Here is a 21,120-nt window from a genome sequence, read left to right as displayed (position 1 = left end):
GTGCACACACACGCATGCATGCATGCACATGTGCACACACACACACAGCTGCTGCTACTAATAAGAAAAACATGTAAAACCAATTCGGGACCTACTACTTCCTAAAAATCTTTAGAGTGCCATAGGTTTTCATCTACAACTGGTTTTAGATAGGATGAAAATATATGATTTAAACAGACAGTAGGATGATTTAAAAGTCTTACTTCTATTATCTTAGTTATCTACAGTGGCAACAATTTCTTTTTTGTCTTTATTAACTTTGGTTAAGCTACTGTCTTAATATTAAAAGAGTGACAGACTTACTTAACAAAATTTCTATAAACAAAATGAAAACTAATCATGAACAGGTAGAGATGCTTGCAGTGAGTCCCTCAAAAATGAGGGCCTCACCTCTGTAAGGTTCCCAGGGCCACTCAAGAAGAAAGGCAAGCAGGCTTCCCAGGGATAGGCTTACCTGACACACGTGTCTGAAGAGCTGCAAGGCCCTCTGGTTCAGCTCTCCCAAGTATAGCACATGGGAGCGCAGGTAAAGTAGAGCATTCATCAGTAACTGTTCCCGGGTTGGGTAAGGTTGCTGCCCCTTGCCTTCTTGCTCCTTTCCTCCCCAACACTTGACAATTAGCTTCCTAAGGCCTCGCAGAACCTCCTCTGACTTCACTGAGCACAAAGCATCAGCATGAGCATAATAGGTGGGAAATGTGAGGCTCACAGATGGGAAAGCCAGCACGGCCATGACCAGAGTACCCAGCCTATTTGCACAAACCAAATTGCTATGGAAGAAGGAGTAGACCTCAGATGCCACCAGCCTCATGCCATGCTGTAACTGCAAGATGGCTGCCTGCAGTGGGGCCACAGTGTCTGGATATAGGGCATATTCCTCCACTAGCCGCTTCCTGAAATGGTGATGTGACTGTTGCCAGGAGGCCTCCTCTTTTAGAAGGTTCTGGATCACCTGAGCAGACCGGGGCCTGTCTGTGCAGAGGGACTGCAGAAGCCTTGTAAGCAAATCCTGAACTGTAGCAGCCTTGCCAATGCTGGTGACGTAGAGGTGGATCTCCTGCACCAGGGACTCATAGGCAGGCAGCTGGGGTCTGAAAGCTAGTTTTTTTGACAGGCTGTGGATTAAATTCTCCAGCTGACTGATCCTTTGGCGAAGTAACCTGAAAGTAAAATACAATATGCAAATTGTCAGAAGAGTTAGTAAATTTCAATTGGACCCTTAGCTATGAAAAGTAGAAGACACACTAACTGCTAAGGAATGTTATGTGAGGACAAGACTGACATTAACAATAAAACTGAAACACTTACAGAGCATTCACTCGGTGCCATACTTTTGTCACTTTAGATGCATATATCATTGATATCCTATCACAACTCATGACGAAAGAATCTTTCTTTGATGAAATGGACAGAGACTTAGTAGTCCCTACTTCCAAAGCCAAAGGTCAGGAACAGAACTGGACACAAGGGTTTGCTCTCCCATGTTATTCATGCTAACTTGTCAGGCTTCGCCTGATCTCACGTTTTTTCAAGTTTCTCTTTAATAGGATAACAGCCTTCACTTAGGATACTACCTGGGAGCACATCAAGGCACTGCAGGCAACTGGAGGCTTCCCTTGCACCGCCCTGCCCTGCCCAGTACAGACTTGGACCCTGAAGATCCCAGCCCCTGTGACTCCTCAATGCCCCCATGCCAGCAGGAAGTAGTCAGAAAAGACCATGATGTCCCTCAACTGATGGGAATGTGCTTTGTTCTCATAACTCCATGATGTATGCAAACCTGCTTTGATATGCAGGCAGGGCAATTCATCTAGGCCCAGCTGTAAACAACCCTTTGTGAACCCAAGGAAAAGCCACCAACTTCCTAGACCTAGTGGTGCTTTAAATAACCTCTTGCCCTCTTGCTCAGACCCCCATAAGCCTGGTCCCAAATTCAACCCCTCGCACAATCTCCAAACCCACAGGAAGGTCTGTGGCCCCTTGCTGTTCCTCACTAGTCTTCACCTGTTGAAGATAGAGTTGGGCCTATTCCTTTTCTGTTCACCTCCATTTTCCTAACAAGAAACTATTATATCTAAGGCAACAGATAGATACATAGCCAAAAATAGCAGAGAAAAAGTGCACATGACTACATCCAGCTGTCTTTGTTGAGAAGTTCTGGTTTTCAATAATTCTGGCCTTGTGGGAACACATCCTTGAAATTCTTTCTCCTTTTGGAATGTTTTTTATGACTAGAAATGAAGAATCCAATAGACAATATAATTCAGAGATGCATATCATCATCTCACTAACAAAACTATACTACAAAGGTCAATCTCTAAATGTCTCTTTAAAAAGTAGAGTTAAGGGGCTGGGAATGTGGCCTAGTGGTACAGTGCTTGCCTAGCATGCATGAAGCCCTGGGTTCGATTCCTCAGGACCACATATATACAAAAAGCCGGAAGTGGCGCTGTGGCTCAAGTGGTTGAGTGATATCCTTAAGCCAAGAAGCCAGGGACAGTGCTCAAGCCCTGAGTCCAAGCCCCAGGACTGGCAAAAAAAAAAAAAAAAAAAAAAAAAAAAGTAGAGTTAAGACGGGTGCTAGTCAGGCAGAGAGCTGAAGATTGTGGTTTGAAGGCAGCCTCCCACAGGAAATGTTCCTTGAGACTCATCACCAATTAATTATCCCAAATAGCAGCTGGTAGTGGAGCTGTGGCTAAAGTGGTAGAGTGTTAGCCTTGAACCAAAGAGCTCAGAGATAAGACCTAGGTCCTGAGTTCAAACCCCAAGACTTATCCAAAAAAAAAAAAGAAAAGAAAAGAATAATATTGCCCAATGAAAATAATTTCATTGCTTTACCTGATATGAGGATGAGAATAATTGACAATGTCATCATCGTCCAGGGCTTTTCCAGTTTGTAGCTGGGATGCCAGGTTCCGGATCTTCCACTCACATTGCAGCTGGAATAACTAATAGAAAAAGCAAATACTGTGCTGTGCTATATAACATTGTGTTCAAAGACTATGCACATAAAGACAGATCCCTTGGGTTGGGTACAGCAACAAGATGCATATGAATATGGCTTTCTGAAATAACCTAAAGACAGGGAGCTCTGCTCCACTGATCTGGACTTCTCACCTCAGAGGCATACGTGAAAGGAACTGTCTCACACCACCAACCTTTTGAGTGTCCCTCTATAGCAGCTTAGCCTTCACCCCAACCAAAACTGGGTTCCTTCTTCAAATTATAGCATATAGATCACTATCTTACCATACAGTTTATTGAATTTGATCAAAGTTTCAAATAGCAAAAGAATACCACATAATTGATTCATTTGATTTCTGAACCTACAGAAATATTATATCTTCACTTAAAGAAGCTATCCAACAGGGGAAAATGAGGGAGGAGGTAACAAGTTGGGTAAGAAATGTACGCACTGCCTTACATATGAAACTGTAACCCCTCTGTACATCACTTTTACAATAAATTTTTTTAAAAAGCTATCTAAATATCCAAAATTTAGTTCAGTCAGAGATTATAAGGGAAGAGTGAGGGATACCATTATTTTAGTCTGATAGTACTTCATCTGACTACTCTACCTACTTGCTTTCTGTACAACCTAGTCAAAGGAATTCTCAAAGAGGAAAATGTAGTCTCTGTAAATACACTGATAGAAAAATCACAAAACAACTCATGTAGAACTATCCCTTTGAGGCCAGGAACTATGATGCCTGTAATCCTTGCTACTTGGGAAGCAGAGATTAGAGGGATTACAGTTCAAGGCCAGCCTAGGCAAAAAGTTTGTGAGACATCCATCTCAATAATACCTGGGTATGGTGGCATGTGCCTGTCATTCCAGCCATATGGGAGGCTGAGACTGGGAAGACTGAAGTTCCAAGCCAGCTTGGACAAAATTAAAGACTGGATACAGGGGTATGCACTTGTCATTAGCTATAGCAGGGGAAGACCAAAGTCCAGGCAGGACCAGTAAAGAAGTGCAGCCCTATCTCAAAAATAACCAGAACAAAAAAGGGTGGAGGCATGGCTTACACAGTTAGAATGCCTACAAAACAAGCATGAAGTTCTAAGTTCAAATATGAGCACTGTGAAAATAAACAAGTTATTCTTGTGATGATCTGAGTAGATGAAAGAAAAAGACATAATAACTTGGCAAATCTAGTGAGTAAGGAAAAAAGCTCAGATTTTCAACTCTCGCCTCTCCCATACCTCCTCCTTGGCATACTTGAGCTTGTATTCCCTCTTCACAGCAGGATCGAAGCGTGCTTGGGGAAGCCAAGTCTGAATCTGGATCAAGCCAAGGCTCACCCAGAGGCTCCCACGCTGGGCTGGCTCAGGCAGGTTCTTATTTTCCCCTTCCCCAAAAATGTGGTGTAGGGCTGTAAGCAAGAGGCAGACAAGTTCTTTGGGCAATGCCTCCTGATCGGCCATGTTCTGAAGAGTTTGACCCACATACTGAAAGGACTTGCTGTCCTCAATTAGCTGCTCACAATTCTGCATGTACTCCTGCTGCTGGGGCTCAGGTAGCAGGTATACTAGGCCTGCCAGATGCTGGCATAGCAATAGTCTCTGGAGCTGGGAATCTGTGTGCCTGTGGAGACAATTGAGGAAGCATTTAAGAACTCATAGCTCATCAACGACCATTTTAATAACCATAGATTGCAGTCTACTCTCTCTTTCTCTGTAATATTGGTTTGATTCAGGACTTCACACCTGTTGGGCAGGTGTTTTTTCACACAAGCAATACTTCTAGTCCAGCCATACCTTCTGGATCACAGTATTAAATAGAGGAATCGGCAGCTACCTCATGGTAGCTTTCCCTCATAGACTCCAAATATGCTGTCCACGAAAAAGAAAATCCCTATCTTTGGGCTGGGAATATGGCCTACTGGCAAGAGTGCTTGCCTCGTAAACATGAAGCCCTAGGTTCGATTCCTCAGCACCACATATATAGAAAATGGCCAGAAGTGGCGCTGTGGCTTAAGTGGCAGAGTGCTAGCCTTGAGCAAAAAAAAGAAGCCAGGGACAGTGCTTAGGCCCTGAGTTCAAGGCACAGGACTGGCAAAAAAAAAAAAAAAAAAAAAAAAAAAAAAGAAAATCCCTATCTTCACTCACCAGACCAAGAAAATTCTTAGTCTCTGCTACATGCTTTGGAAAACAGAGAAAAGCTTCTTATTCTGCTCTAGGAGAAGGAAATACCTGAACTCTGCTATGGAAGGAACAGCCATGTTGGTCCAAAGCAATGAGCTAATGTCCTGGAGTTGCTGGGCTCTCTCAACCCATTCCCCAAGGGTGACATGTGAGGACAGGATGGAGAGGCCGCTCACATCCCAGGTGCTTGCTCTGCAGCTGCTGGTCAACACATCAAAGCAGCACTTGGAGAACACAGCTCTACAGAGAATTCCAGGGCCCTAAGGAAAAGAGAAGAACCAAGTAACTTTCAAAAATTAACTGAAATTATTTAAACAGGCAGCAATGAGGCATCTTAAGAGAGGAAAGGAAACTATTCAGATTGCTCAGAATGGGCGGAATTTTGCTGAAGGTGGGACCAGAAAAAGCAGAAAGGGTCAGGTGAAACTGTGTGCTCCACAAAATAAGGCACAATGGATGCTTTAGTGATATATGAGAAACCCCCACAAAGTGGGAATCAGGGAGCTCTATTTTCAAAGTAGGTTGGGGGTAAGAATTGGAAAAAGGGAAAAGAGCTAGAGGACAAATATGAGACCACATACAAACTGTACTAAGGTTGTTCTCCTTTGACTGTTATTGTGCGCCACATAATAGCTGCCCATACTGAAGAAATCAAAACACAAGGAGTGTCATCCTTGCCTGTAATCTTAGCTACATGGGAAGCTAGAGATCAGAAAGACCATGGTTTAAGGCCAGCCTGGGAAAACTCTGGCAAGACTCTATCTCAACCAATAATAATAGTTGGGTATGATGGAATATGCCTATCACCCCAGGTATGTACTATGTGTAAACAGAAGGATCAAGGTTCAAGCAGTCCAGGTAATAACATAATACCCTACTTTTAGAAAACAAAGTTGGTGCTGTTGGCTCAAATCTATAATCCTAGGTATTCTGGAGGCTGAGATCTGAGGACTGAGGTGTAGAACTGGCACTGGCAGGCAAATGCATGAGACTCTACTTACTAATTAGTACAAAGCTTGATGCAGAGGTGTGGCTTAAGTGGTAGGGCACTGGCCTTGAGCAAAAGAGCTCAGTAAAAGATCACCCCTAAAGCAAAATCAGCTGGGACTATGGTTCCATTAGTAGAGGGAGGGCTTTCCAAGCAAGCACAGGCCCTAAACTCAATCCCTAGTACTACTGCCTCCTTCAAAAGAATCCACTGTTCTCAGTCTATATAAACACATGTATATGGGTTATATAATATATACTTATTGTAGACACCACAAGCCTATATTACTTAAATGTACGATGTGTATTTATATGTTATTTTTAAACATGCAGGTACTTTAAAGGTTAAATTCTAATTCTAGAAACTCACCTACAGAAATATTCAAAAGAGATACTAACAGGACAGTATATGTAGTTTTGCTTACTAAGAGGAAAGACAAGGAACCACAACATTTACCAAGGAAATGATTAGATACATTCAGAATAACAAAAAAGAAAAATAGCTAGATCTCAGGGCAGTATATGCCTATGATCCTAATACCCAGGACAGTGTGGGTGTAGATAGCAAGTTTGAGGCCAACTTGAACTATGTAGTATAACCTTTGCCTCCAAAAACAAAACAAAAAAAACAAACAGAGCTAGAGTAATACTTAACACATTTCCATAATTTTTTATTTTTATTTTTTGGTCTGTCCTGGGCTTGAGCTTAGGACCTAAGTGCTGTCCCTGAGCTTTTTCCTTAAAGACTAGTGCTCTATCACTTTGAGCCACAGTGAACTTCTGGCTTTCTGGTGGTTAACTGGAGATGAGTCTCAAGTACCTTCCTGCCCATGCTAGCTTTGAACTGTGATCCTCAGATCTCAGCCTCCAGAATAACTAGGGTTATATCAGTGAGTCACCAGCGCCCCACACCAATAAAAATTTTAATGTATAATCCATTTAAACATAAGGATTCAGAGATTTTCATTCCAGTCTAAGACTTTATGTCAGGTCAAAGGTGCCATTCCTGATCTTTGTGCTCAAGGCCAGCCAGTGCTCTACCACTTGAGACTCAGCTTTACTTCCGGCTTTTCTGCAAGAAATAGGAGTCTCACCAATCTTCCTGCCCAGGCTGGCTTCAAACCACAACCCTCATACTCTAGCCTGTTAAGCAGCTAGGATTACAAATGTGAGCCATTGGTACCTAGCCAGAGCAGTTACTTCTAATAAAATCTGTATTTTAGTAGTTAGAATATTTTATACTTCGGAATCAAGGGTTCTACCATGCATGTATAGTCCAGACTGAACTCAAACTCATAATCAATCCTCCAGCCTTTGGTCTTCCAAGTGACAGTATTTCAGGTATACACTACCATATCTGGCAAAATGTGAGGTCCTTTTTATAAGCAAGTTTTGTGACTTTCCTCCAAGTTGGACAAAACCTTTATGGCTTAATACCTGTATTTTTAAAAAAGTATGCTTGATAATACCACACAGAAAAAAGTATCACAAGCAGCTATTTATTTAACATTTGATTCTAGAATTGTTTACTCTGGAGGTAACAGGAGTATTTCATCCATTATTATGAAGTACTTTAAAAAATCTTATGCGAGGGGCTGGGATGATATGGCCTAGTGGCAAGAGTGCCTGCCTCGGATACACGAGGCCCTAGGTTCGATTCCCCAGCACCACATATACAGAAAAAAACGGCCAGAAGCGGCGCTGTGGCTCAAGCGGCAGAGTGCTAGCCTTGAGCGGGAAGAAGCCAGGGACAGTGCTCAGGCCCTGAGTCCAAGGCCCAGGACTGGCAAAAAAAAAAAAAAAAAAAAATCTTATGCGAACAAACCTTCATTGTGGTATCCAAAAAGGAACTGGGCATTTCCTTCTGCTGGATATAGAACAAGGGGTTCCATGTTAGCCAGTACTCTGGATTTGTGGTCACAGTACTGTTCCAGAAAGACATGAATGTGGAATTCAATAACTCAGACCACAAACAAGTAACTTCTTCACTGGACATCTACAATAAAGGAGTAATTAGACAAAGGAATGTTTTAGAAATATTCTAAACTCAAATTTTCAAGTCTATCTTCCAAAACTTATCTTAAACTAATGTGTTTATCAACCTTAATTTTTCTGATTCTTTGCTACCATAGTCATAGCGTATCTGTTTATAATTAGAAATTATGAGATGAGCTCACTCAGAGGGATACATGATAAAGTTCAGGTAAAGCAATTCACTTAACTGTTACAAGAAATGAAATGATTGTATTTGCGAAATCACATTAACCAAAGTTTTCCTCATATTACATTTCTAAACAAATGAGAAAAATTTCAAGGCAAATTTCACCCCACTGGAAACAACATGAATTACTTCTGTTGATAAGAATTTTGCAATACACTTGCAGAAGAACATCCAAAATTCTCTCACTTTAAGAAGTTATTTATGTAAGTTTGGGGTTTAAACATGGAATTATAACCAGTCCTATCACAGGAAATTTAATCAACTCAAAGTGAAGAAGAGTGATTTTTCCATTTTTGGTCCTTACCTTTGGATGATGCAACAAAGACCAAAAGTGCTGAAACTCTTGAGATGAAACTGGTGTGTACTTAAGACAAAATATGATGTGATGATTTACCTTCTCATATATTTGAGGTTGCTGATTTTTGTTAGACCTGTTCAAATAAATAAATGGGGAAAGGCAATGAACTATGTGTGAAACATTTATTTCAAAATTAACATTTTAATTTTGATTATGCTTAATACACATATGACAGAAAAGGTAAAACAGGTGCTCTTGGGGAGATAGGTACCAGCAAAAGGGAAGAGGGCTAATTGAAGAGGGTGAATGAGAATAAATATGGTCAAATTTGTTTCCATCTATGAAAACAATGAAAACTTTTGAAATTATTTTAAAGGGAAGTGGAACAGGGTAGTTATTGGGAACTAGGTGTGAGGGTATGGTTGATGTGGGTATATTATTTACATGGGTGGATATGGGGAATGGGGTGTGAGTTATGGGGGACATGGTTGATGTGCACATATCATTTACATGGGTGAAAGGTTACAATGAAACTTCCCTGTGAGATTAAGAGTCTGCTTATTTAAAAAATACATAAAAATGACCAGTTCTACTTGGAAAAAATCACATACTAACTTTTAGGTGTAATGCTAAACCAAGCAAAGAACCCTAAAGATTTGGTTTATCAGAGTGGCAAAGGATGTCCTTGAGTCTCAGCGATCATTCATTCTTTCTCAAGACAAGTTTATGCTTTGCTTACATGCACAGGACATACAAAACAGTCTAGTAAGATTTTTAGAGAGGGTAACTGAAACAAGAGCTTACTTTCTCAGAAAAATCTGTGCCATAAAATCAGCTGTCACTTTGTATTGCCAAAGCACAGCTAGGTAGTCCATTACAGGCCACAGCTGAACAGTCCTGGTGAGCTGGATTAAGGACATGAAGTCTGGCTGTGATGAGGAAGAAGCTTCACGACTTTTCTCCATAAAACCGAATTTAAGTCCTTTGTCTTTTAGTTTTAAATACTGCGCGTGTATAAGTCTCCCCAATTCATCTTCAAGTCAGACCAAGAAGAAAATGTTGCATTAGAGTATAATAGTCAAAAGTCCAGTACCAAGATTCCCACCCACTAGCAAGATGAGCTTAATGAAAATTAATAGGAATTAGGCTACTCATCTTGAACCTTGAGCTTCTCATCTGTTAAATGATCATGCTAATTTCTATACAAGAGGGAATAAAAGTTTAGCCCAATATAGAAGAGAAAGAACTTAGAGGGATCAAGGGAAAAGATACTGTTCAAGTACTACCAGCCAGCTAAATATCAGAAAATGTTACCTAAGTTAACATCATCCAGAGTATTAGCTCTGTGGAGCAATCCCCAAGCCTGCAGGAGGCTTTTCTTTAATGTCCAGTCATGAGCAATCACTTGGAGACGATCAATATCTTCCTGCCATCCACTCTCCCTAAGTACAGGCACCCACTCTCTGAGGACAAGGGCTTGGTGAAGAACTTTTAGTTGTGAAAAACATTCCACCACCAACTTGTCCTGAAACAATAAAAACCAGGAGAGCTTACTAGATTTCTGAAATATGGTTCTTTTTAGCAGCCTAGATATACTAGAGGAGAAATTTTGGTATTTTCTTCATAATTTTCCAAAGCATGCCATTTATTTACTGTTATCATTCTGTCGAGATTTTTAAAATAATAAAGCCCTAGTAGTCTCAGGAGTAGGTAAAATGTTAACTTTAAACAAAAGAAGCAGTATTTGTAGGATAAAGAGTTGCAGCAAAGATGAGTTCAATGTCAATTCCAATGTCCAGGAGAGCTTTGGAAGAGCCCTGATCATTTTGCTTATCACATGCTTCCAAGTGTACCTTAAAAGGAAATGGTCGTCCCAGGAATTTCTGTAACTTCTTTATACCAGTGAAGCCACCAGTTGGGCTACCTAGACAATTCTGAATATGATCGGAGACAGTTTGAATCTCTTTATAATACCTATAAAAGACAAAAGAAAAATAATAGGGGGAAAATGCTGAATAGTAAGAGAAATAATTTATTCACGTTATATTTATATATTCACTAATATGTTGAGAATAAAAGAAACAAGAAACAAGTTTTAATCTCAAATTCTCTTATCTTTTAATACTGTAGGTTATAATCTCCCCTCTACCCCCCCCCCCCCCCACCGCCCGCCAGTACTGTGCCTTGCACTGTGGGGCTTGGCCACTGTCCCTGAGCTCCTTTTGCTCAATACTAGCACTTTACCACTTGAGCCACAGCTCCACTTTCAGTTTTTTTGGTAGTTAAAGAGTCTCATGGGTTTTTCGGTCTAGGGTGACTTCAAACTGTGATTTTCAGATCTGAACTCCTGAGTAGCTAGGATTATGGGTATGGGCCACCAGTGCCTGGCTACAATTTTATTACCCTAAATAGAAGTCTTACTTGTTTTCATGATTCATCACGAGCTGGGGCATCTGATGGATCAAATGTTTTAAAACCCAGTGCCAGTGGAGGGCAAGCAAAGCCAGACCTGGGGAATCCACTTTTACTGTATCAGCCACAGTCCAAAATCGGTCCCTCCACCGCACAGAACCCAAGATCTAAAAAAACAAACAAAAAAACCATGATAGCTCACAATGTCTCAGTAAAGAAGATCCAACATGCCAGATGATGTGGTAGACATCTGTAATTTCAGCACTTGGAAGGCTGAGGCAAATGAATCAAAAGTTTAAAGCCAACTGGTTAATGAAAGACACCCAATATGGACTCCATATTAAAAATAAATCAAATTATTGGGCTATACAGTAAAGTGTACACAGTATATCATGAAACATTTTACAAAATAGATTCTTTGTTACAGAGTTCCACTCCTTCCATTTCTGTCAAGGCACTTGCCAATCACTGTCTTCTCCTAATAATTTATTTTTGAGTCAGTGAGGGGGCTTGAATTTGGTACTTGAGTGCTGTCCCAGAGCTCTTTTGCTCATGTCTAGCACTCTACCACTTTGAGCCACAGAGCCACTTCTGGTTCTTTAGTGGTTAAGTGAAGATAATAGTCTCATGGACTTTCCTGCTTAGGATTTGCTTTGACTCATGATCCTCAGATTTCAGCCTCCTGAGTAGATAGGATTATCAGCATGACCTCCTGGCTCCTACTAATAATTTTAATTTAGCTTTTTCTTTGGCCTCACTGCAGGTGTAATTTACATTCCCTTCATGATGTGCCAATCTTTCAAGCTCTTATTATAGGGCCTTTATGTATCTTCAAAGCAACATCTATTCCAAACTTGTAATTTTAAGACAATTGTCTTATTATGATTTACTTTTAGTACACGTTTCATAAAGTTCTTTCCCCCATTTAGCTGGTAGTTACCAACAGGTGTTCTATGAGGTCAAAATTGTTTACATAATAGCATGGTTGATACTGAACTGAAGTTGATAGTACCAAAAAGGAAAACAACAAGTTGACTGGCTATTTGGTAAAAATTATACTGAATATCAATACACAAATTCAGTCTCTTGAAGAAAGACATCTATGTTTGACTATATATAACCTACCACATATTTTAAATCATGTTTACACTAACAATTAACAAAACAAAATGTAAATATTTGGTTATACTATGTAACTTAGGAGATAATGATAAAATGTGTGTATAAGTTTAGCACACAAATGACTTTGTTTTTTTATGTGCTGGTACTGGGGCTTGAACTTGGGACCTAATAGCTGTCCTTCATCTTTTTGGCTCAAAACAGTTGATCTACCATGTGAGCCACATCTCTACTTCTGGCTTTTTGCTGGCTAACTGGTGATAAGAGCTTCACAGACTTTTCTGCCCAGGCTGGCATCAAACCATGATCTTCAGATCTCAGCCTCCTGAGTAGCTAGGATTGAGCCATCAGTGTCCAGCAGAAGCACATTAAAAATATTTTTCAGGGCCTGGGAACATGGTCTAGTGGCAAGAGTGTTTGCCTCGCATATGTGAAGCCCTGGGTTCGATTCCCCAGCACCACATATATAGAAAATGGCCAGAGGTAGCGCTGTGGCTCAAGTGGCAGAGTGCTAGCCTTGAGCAAAGAGAAGCCAGGGACAGTGCTCAGGCCCTGAGTCCAAGGCCCAGGACTGCCCCCTACCCCCCCCAAAAAAAATTCATCCAAGGATAGTTAAATGCAGAACTCACATATGCAAAGGGTAAACTATTTTTATTGCCAGTGATAAAATGTGAGTTCTTCTGAAGTAAATTCTAGATCTTTGGAAAACTAAGTCTGACAACTTCCCCCAAAACTTCAAAAACCTTTTCAATGAAATCTGTAATCGTTTTGTACAAGTAACTGTTATAAAACATTTTGTTAAACTGTACAAGAAATGTATCCAGTACCTAATGTATGAAACTGTAACCTTTCTGTACATCAGTTTGATAATAAAAATTTGAAAAAAAAAAAACCATTTTGTTAGGTTTTATAAAACATTTTGTCAAGTTTGTGGTTTGCTACTAATTACATAATTACAGAAGTAGCTATTATTTCTTCATTTTCCAACTTCTTTAGCTATGGGAAGCCAGTTTTTCTTTACAAAGTTAAACCCAGATCACAGATGAGACTAAATGTAAAACCAAGATGAAAATCAAGCTTTCTTTTCTCAAGGTAGATAGTAAAGAGACTTTCAGAAATATGAAATTCATATAAACAAATTATGTTTGCTACATATAAAGACTTTACAAACACTTAAAATTATTACCCAGTTCTAATTCCTCATATAGTAAATACTGATAGATATATCCACATAAATGAATGTTTTCTATAGAATCTGGTAACTTCAAATTACAGAAGGCTCTGAAGACCAGGAAGTTTAATTCATGCTATACTATTTTATAAGACCTACAAAAAATAATCTGGACTCAAAACTTCATCTAACTACATCTGCCAATGATATATAAGGTTTACTGAGTTACCTTGAATATTCATCAACAGGTAAATTTATAGTTATGTAAGAACATAGATTTATATTACTTAAAAATGAATTAACTACTGATACACAAATGAATATGTCTCAAAGTTAACTGCCAAGACCAAATTATTTATATACAGTGTACCATATGGAAGTGATCTATAGAAAATATTACATCTACAAATATAACAAATAAATAGGTAAGATATATAGTTATATATATATTCCAAAATTCTACTTAAAGAGAAAAACGAAACTCAACTAAAATTAAAAAAAAAACTAAGTCAGTGCCCACACAATTGGGGGTAGAAGCATCAGAGAGAGGAATGAATAAAGTTCAGGAAGATAGATATGCTCATTAACTTGATTATGCTTTCATAGCATACACATGTCAAACTTAAATATATGCACTTTGTAAAAATTTACAAATTATATCTTCACAAGGTTTTAAGATATGTGGGTATATACTGAAACTGTTAATAAAAGACATATTGAAACTGATCTTGTCCCTAAGAATCTGTGTCCAGACAAATCTTGTTTAAAATAAAAACAGGTACATTGTCTCACCTTATTGAAATCAGCATCAGACAGCATCCCCTGGGGGGACTGTACCCAGAGCAGGATTAGTGCATCACAAAATTCAAAAAAAGCAGCAAGATTGACCACAATTTCATGGGGCAGGCTGTGGTAGCTCTCTGGATCTTAGAGTTGACAAAAAGAATATTCCAGAAGATTTAAGTTAGTCTCTAGGCATTTTCAAAATAAACTTTAGGGCAGAACTGATTTTATTCATGCATTTAAATACAAAAGCAAGTACGCGTAATTTTTGATGAACAGTCAGTAGAAAGAAATGAAATTACTATTAAGAGAAACTCCTGTAAAGATGAACTCTTTCAGTTATTGTATATCTACACATTTTTGCCTTTTCGAAAATGTACAGTTGTCATTTAAATTCACAAAAAATTAAGGACAGAGAAATGTTCTCTATAGTAAGCAAATGCTTCTGAATATGTTCTTTTTTCATCAACACATCTCTTTAGAGGGTGGGGCAGGGACATTAGGGCTTGAACTCAGGGCTTGGGTGCTCTACCACTTCCAGCTTTTTGGCAGTTAATTGGCAATAAAGAGTATCACAGACTCACAACCTGGGCTGACTTTGAATCATTATCCTTAGATCTCACCTTCCTACTAAGTAGCTAGGATTACAAGTATGAGCCACTGGTACCCCATAAATATACCTATCTCTTAAGTCCCATGTACTATCTGTTAAGTTTGTGACTTTTGAGCACCCATGTCTCCTGGCTTGTTATGAAAGAAAGTGAGATTAAGGCCATGTGAAAAGCATTTAGTTAAACAAGCATGTAAGAGTGGCCGTCAATGGCTCAGTAAATGTTAATCATTACTACTGAGTAAGGGGATATATTTCCAATCAGACCAGTAGATTAAAAGCAATCAGGACATAACCAACTGCTAACTATGTCACCTAACTTCAGCAATACAACACAATCAATACTTAAAACACAAATATGCCTACCTTTATGGAATTCAAAAGACATTCTCAAAACACTATTTCTGAATTTTTTACTACCAACAGAGAGCAAACTTGTTTCAGTGAAAATTCGTTTTTCCCGATCAAGATACATGATTGTCCTAGAATGAAATTCAAAACCAGTTACATAGTGCTAAATAATACTCTTTTAACATTAAAAACAAAAAAACCCAGGGATCAAACACAAGGCCTTGCACATGGTAGTCAAGCACTAGCCTAAAGAGCTCCACAATAAACCTTAATCATTCCCTCTACATGCTGAATCATACAAATCCTTGGAATGTCTATCTCCAACATCCTGCTAATCTGTTATTCCTACAAATTCTGGACTAATCTGACCCTTAAATGATGGCTACTAAGAGGACAGTTATATGGAAGAAGCTGAAACTAAAGACTATTGGATTTCACTCCTTCACTCTGCCATTATCTGACAAACTATATTTTGAGTCTTTAATGTATCTTTCATAGGATTAGTCAGAAGTCACTGGCAAGGTAGTGCAAGGTGGCTTCCTAGCTAGTTAAGACATGTCTTATGACACTCAGGCTAACTATGAAAATTTATAAAAAAAAGCCACACACTTATTAGTATACTTTCCTTTAATATACAATATTACTTCAATTATAGTATGTGTGTGTGTGTTGGTCTTGGGGCTTGAAATTAGAGTGTGGTAGCTTTTTCTGAGCTTTTTTGCACAGATTAATGCTCTACCACTTGAGCCACAAGTCTAGTGGTTTTATGATGGTTAACTGGAAATAAAGAGTCTCAGACTTTCCTGTCCAGACTGGCTTGGAAACCAAGATCCTCAGAGCTCAGCCTCCTGAGTAGACAGAATTACATACATCAGCTACAGGTGCCTGGCTATAACTTTATTTTGTCCTGGTGCTTGAACTCAGGGCCTAGGCAATGTTCCTGAGCATTTTTGCAAGACTAGAGGTTTTACCACTTGAGCAACACCTCCACTTCTGGCTTTTTTTGGCAGTTAATTAGGCAAGAGTTCCAGATATTTCTGCCTGGGCTGCCTCTGACTGCTATCCTCAGATCCCAGCCTCCTAAGTAGCAAGAATTACAGGTCTGAACAACTTGTGCCCAGAATAAACTTTTAAACATTTGCCATACTAATATTCAATTACTGAGAACAAAAATTATCAAGCAAAATATTCTAGTGGCCCCTATAGTAAAGAATGAACAAAAAACTGGTTATAGACAGATGGTCAGGAAAGGTCATGGGAAATTAAATGGATGAAATTCAGAATAACTAGTGGGAATCACAAATATTAGAAAAGGTTAGTGATAAAAGATTAACTTTCAAATGATAAGTTCCACCATGAATGCTCCCATCGCTTGTTAAATTCATAAAAATTAAACAAACATAAGCTATATTTAATAGTCTTAGGAAAGCTATAATGATTGAGGACAGTACAACAAATGATGAATGCCCAGAGCCAACAGGTTTCACCTACTTGTTTGCCACTGTTTCTAAAAGGGCAAAGAGCTGCTCAGATTGGTCTGTTTGTGGGTCCAAATCCATTGAATTCCTAATGATGTCCAAAGCCTGAATATTCCATCGTGGGTCCAAAGGAATCACAAAGTCATCTAGTTACAAAAACAAAAAGAATTGTTTAGTTATGAATGCCCTGCCTGGCAAGCTTCTGTGGAATATTTTCATTTGTTTACTTTGGTGATATTCAGTCATGTTCCAACCTATGCACGATGCTTAAAAAGCAGGCTTTAGCTTTAGCTGGTTGTTGGTGGCTCATGTCACTTAGACACTCAAGAGGCTGAGATCTAAGGATTGAGGTTTAAAGCCAGACCAGGTAGAAAGGTCTGCCAGACTCCATTTCTACTAATCAGCAAAAACAAGCTAGGACTGGAGATGTGTGTGTGACTCAAGTGGTACTCTGCTGTCCATGAGTAGAAAAAGTGTAGTGTGAGTACAAGGTTCTGAGTTGAATAGCTGTGAAACGGGCAAAATAGATTAAAACCCTAAAATACAAAAGGAAAGAGAAGCAGGATTCAGCAGTTTTCTACTATTTCTTTGCCAAACATAAAATATCTACAAGTCTTGGAAATTCACGTGGCTATAGAATATAAAGGTAATCCCTACTCAAATACAAATATTCCAATCAATAAATTCACTTCCTCAGACCTTACTACTTGTATGAAAGAATCCCTAGGCCTAATAATTTACCACCAAACCACAACCTAAAGCCCACCTAAGTTACATAGCAGTAAGTAAACATTTTGCTTTCATCTCATACACACAAAAGAAATTTCCAAGATTGTTTTGCTTACTGACAATGCTTGGCCATTGGTTCATTACAGCACTCAGGAGCCTGAGATAGAAGGATCTCACGAGTCCAGGAGTATCAAACTAGCCTGAACACTACAGCAAGATTCCATATTTCAAAAAACAAAATCAAGACAAAAATATCAAAGTATCTATAATTATAAAGTGAAGCGACTGCTATATAACCCTTTCCAACTTGCAGCAGCAGTGGAAACTCTGACCTCTGAACAGTTATAAGAGCCCAAGGGAAGGAAGCATTTTGTGGCTAACATGGGTAGAAGAAGAATGGAGTAGCTTAAATTATAGAACAATTTACAACACTGTAGACTGCCAATAGCATACTTTAAGTGGCAAGATCATTTAATAAACCCACATTCCAAAGCCCAGTAAGATCGGCAGCTACACAAGTGAAAAAGAAAATAAACTTAAAGCTAGTGTGTTCCAACAAAGGACAAGTGGTCCTAAAGACTAGAATCCTTTTGCTGTGATTTTGTTGTTCCATTATACCCTAACAGTACAGTTTCCTTTATTGTTGGACTTTTTTCTATACTTTTACTCATTAGCCAAAGTATACATAAAGTAACAAGTTCAGTTACAAAGCATAATAAATATTTTTCCAAGCCAAATATATTATCACCAAAATTAAAATTTGGCCTATTTTTCCCACTAATAATTATGCTAAATCAACTTTGTATTATTCTGTTCTAGTAAGTTTATATTTTTTTATTTTGTGCCAGTCCTGGGCCTTGGACTCAGGGCCTAAGCACTGTCCCTGGCTTCTTTTTGTTCAAGGCTAGCACCCTGCCACTTGAGCCACAGCACCACTTCTGGCGCTTGTAGTGCTGGGGAATCGAACCCAGGGCTTCATGTATATGAGGCAAGCACTCTTGCCAGTAGGCCATATTCCCAGCCCTAGTAAGTTTAATTTTTTAAGAAGCCATTAGAACATTTGACATCCTTGTTTTATTATTGTGGTTTTATAACTTCATCATGAAGGCTAATTTCTTTTATCATTGATGTTTTGTATTATCTGAAGTAACTGATCCTGTAAACTCTTCAAGTCAAAAACTTAATGCTTTAAAACTTGTCCTATTAACAATAGTACCAGTAAACAGAATGCTAAACATGGGAGATTCCACAGAAATGAGCTTAACTCCTGTTCAAACACCTGTCACAGTTGATGAACCAAAAAATCCATAGGTCACTTTATATAGAAGAGTTGAGTCCAGTCTTTAACTTTCCCATGTTCTTTTCTTCAGGAACCGTCAGATATTGTTGGAAAATGAATGGGTAGTTTCAAACAAGTAATAGGACCTGGCATCTAGATATCATAAGTCTTAAAAAAAAAAAAAAGCCCTGTTTCTTGAGCAAGGTAAGCCAGGATTAAGGTCAAATATCACATTTTTAATTCATGCATGGAAGTGAGACCTAAAAGATATACATATTCACAGACATGGATAGATACACATAGAACATGATTCCGTGAGACTATTTATGAAGAGGAGGGGAAGAAGATTGGTGAAAATATAAATAAAAGATGGATGCTGGATGGATGGATGGTGGTAGCTTTCATCTATGGTCTTAGCTAATCAGGATATTGAGATATAAAGATTATGGTCCCAAGCTAGCTTGGGAAGGGAAAGTCCATAAAACTCTTAGCTTAGATTAACCCCAAAAGCCAGCAATGTAGCTGTGGTTCAAGTGGTAGAGCACTGGCCTTTTGCACAAAAGCTTAGGATAGCACCCAGGCCCCGAGTTCAAGCTCTAGAACTGACACCAAAGTAAAGTAAGGGTGAGATACACTGCAATGATATATAAAGACAATATAAAGAATAAGAAAAGAGAAAATCATACAGGTGGGTTACTATGAGCAAAATACAATATTTGTACATCTGGAACACCATAGTTCAGCTCCTTAATGTGATTTTGTTTGTACCTGACACTTTCATTCATTGGCTGGCACTCTACCAACTGAACTACTCCTCTAACCCCAGCCTTAATGTAATTCTAACACACATTAAAGAAAGAAAGAAAGAGAGTGAGAGAGAGAAAGAAAGAAAGAAAGGAAGGAAGAAAGAAAGAAAGAGAGAGAGAAAGAAAATGAAAAAGAATCCTTGTTGGAGAAGATGGGAATGAGGAGAATCTGAGATAGGAGGTTGGGGCTAACAAGGATGGAAATGAGCAAAGTGGTTTGTTTACAACTATAAAACAGAATAATGGAAGTTGCTGAAATTGTTTTAAGGTATATTATGCAAAGCAGAGTGATGGAGTGAGACTAGAATCTACTTGTATGTGTATGGAAATTACCCCCTTTACACCAAACATATGCTAGTTTCAAAAAGGTCGTGTTAAATGGAAGCTATGACAGGTAAGCCTTTTCATTATGAACATAATTACAAAACAGTAAAACTAAAAAAAAACACCAAAAACCAGGTGAAACTAAAAGCAGGTGCGTACCTGTCATATTTGTTTGCAATATTTTGAAGACATTACTGATCCCAATTGAGAGAGAATCTGAGTAAAAATTCCTAAGGGCTGTAGCACTGGCTTCCAAATGGATTTGTATTGATTCTGTGGAGTAATTAAGAGGCAACATTAGGACTAAAGCAGTGTTATCTGATTACGATTTCTGCAATGGTGACAAAGTTTCATTACTGTGCTGTCAGAGAGATTACTGTGGCATTAGTCATAGGAGATTGTATTTTAACGTCAATCATAACATACTCACTTACATATTAGTGAATGTAGTTGGTCACTATAATAGAAAACAATGCAGATATAAATATTTATACAAATTCTGTATACATATACTTAAATAGCATGTATCACAGAACACATTCACTGACTTATCTACAAGTTTTCAGAATAGCAAAGTGTATGTAAACTCAACCACTCTAGTGAACAATTTCTACTAACAAAATCTATTAGCTAAAATGGTTGTTATTGCCTTTTGTGTGCTTTGAAAAAATTACTAAGAAACGCAAATGAGGCGACCTGGAGCCTGGTTAATAAAATGAGATTGGAATTTTATGTGTAAATGATCAATAGGAACTGTTCTCAGAAAAGCTGTACAAGAATACTGCAGAAAAAGCTAAAAAGTAACATAATATAGTACATTTTCTTTTGAAAAAAGTAGATCCAGAAATACTAAGGATTATTGTAGAAATAAAAGCTCTGCTTGTAACACATCTAAGGGCAGTCTTGCTCTTATGTAACAGTACTATATCACAAACTAACTACAAGTGTTTATAAACTAAGACAAGTGTTTATAAACTCTTTCATTGTACAAATTAAGCTTTTCTACTCACCAAATCCCTGTGGTATGTTCTTGGCTAAATGATAAAGCCATTTAACTCTAAGCATCCAATCCTGATTGGTTGCTCTTTCTATGAGCAAATTAACAGCCAGGGTCAAAACATGTGGTTCATCAATCCAGTAAGGATCTAGTTCTATTGCATTGAATTTCAGGTTCTCAGGGTTAGAAGACTGCATAATTCTCTCTAAATCTTCCAAGGTAAGAGGCTGACTCCTGAAATTTATTGCAAGAAGTTAGTATTAAAACAACTTGCTGTATCATATTCAACCAAACTGAAAAAATAACTATACAAATACTGTACCAAAGAAGGGGACAAGGTGAATTCACCCCTGCTCCCCTTCCATGGGACAACTAAAACATATACTTAGGGCTGGGAGTATAGCTCA

At 38.6% G+C, this 21,120-nt stretch overlaps 1 protein-coding gene across 3 annotated transcripts in view; it reads right to left on the bottom strand.

Annotated features, from left to right (window-relative positions):
• Mdn1 (midasin AAA ATPase 1) overlaps nt 1-21,120 on the bottom strand; it is a 156,119-nt gene that overhangs the window by 44,108 nt on the left and 90,891 nt on the right. For all 3 annotated transcript variants that reach the window (XM_048353838.1, XM_048353839.1, XM_048353840.1), the window contains exons 49-63: nt 20,727-20,947; nt 19,876-19,989; nt 16,592-16,724; nt 15,116-15,231; nt 14,149-14,282; nt 11,076-11,233; nt 10,508-10,628; nt 9,969-10,179; nt 9,459-9,687; nt 8,661-8,787; nt 7,961-8,131; nt 5,197-5,408; nt 4,207-4,588; nt 2,839-2,948; nt 455-1,160 (exon numbers count right to left, since the gene is read on the bottom strand). In XM_048353838.1, coding sequence (XP_048209795.1) covers nt 455-1,160; nt 2,839-2,948; nt 4,207-4,588; nt 5,197-5,408; nt 7,961-8,131; nt 8,661-8,787; nt 9,459-9,687; nt 9,969-10,179; nt 10,508-10,628; nt 11,076-11,233; nt 14,149-14,282; nt 15,116-15,231; nt 16,592-16,724; nt 19,876-19,989; nt 20,727-20,947 — 3,145 coding nt within the window. The remainder of the gene's footprint in view (nt 1-454; nt 1,161-2,838; nt 2,949-4,206; nt 4,589-5,196; nt 5,409-7,960; nt 8,132-8,660; nt 8,788-9,458; nt 9,688-9,968; nt 10,180-10,507; nt 10,629-11,075; nt 11,234-14,148; nt 14,283-15,115; nt 15,232-16,591; nt 16,725-19,875; nt 19,990-20,726; nt 20,948-21,120) is intronic.

The sequence above is a fragment of the Perognathus longimembris genome, chromosome 9 (assembly GCF_023159225.1).
Source record: "Perognathus longimembris pacificus isolate PPM17 chromosome 9, ASM2315922v1, whole genome shotgun sequence".
Taxonomy (NCBI): Eukaryota; Metazoa; Chordata; class Mammalia; order Rodentia; family Heteromyidae; genus Perognathus; species Perognathus longimembris.
The sequence above is the reverse complement of the archived record's forward strand: the minus strand, read 5'-3'. Positions and strand labels throughout refer to the sequence as shown.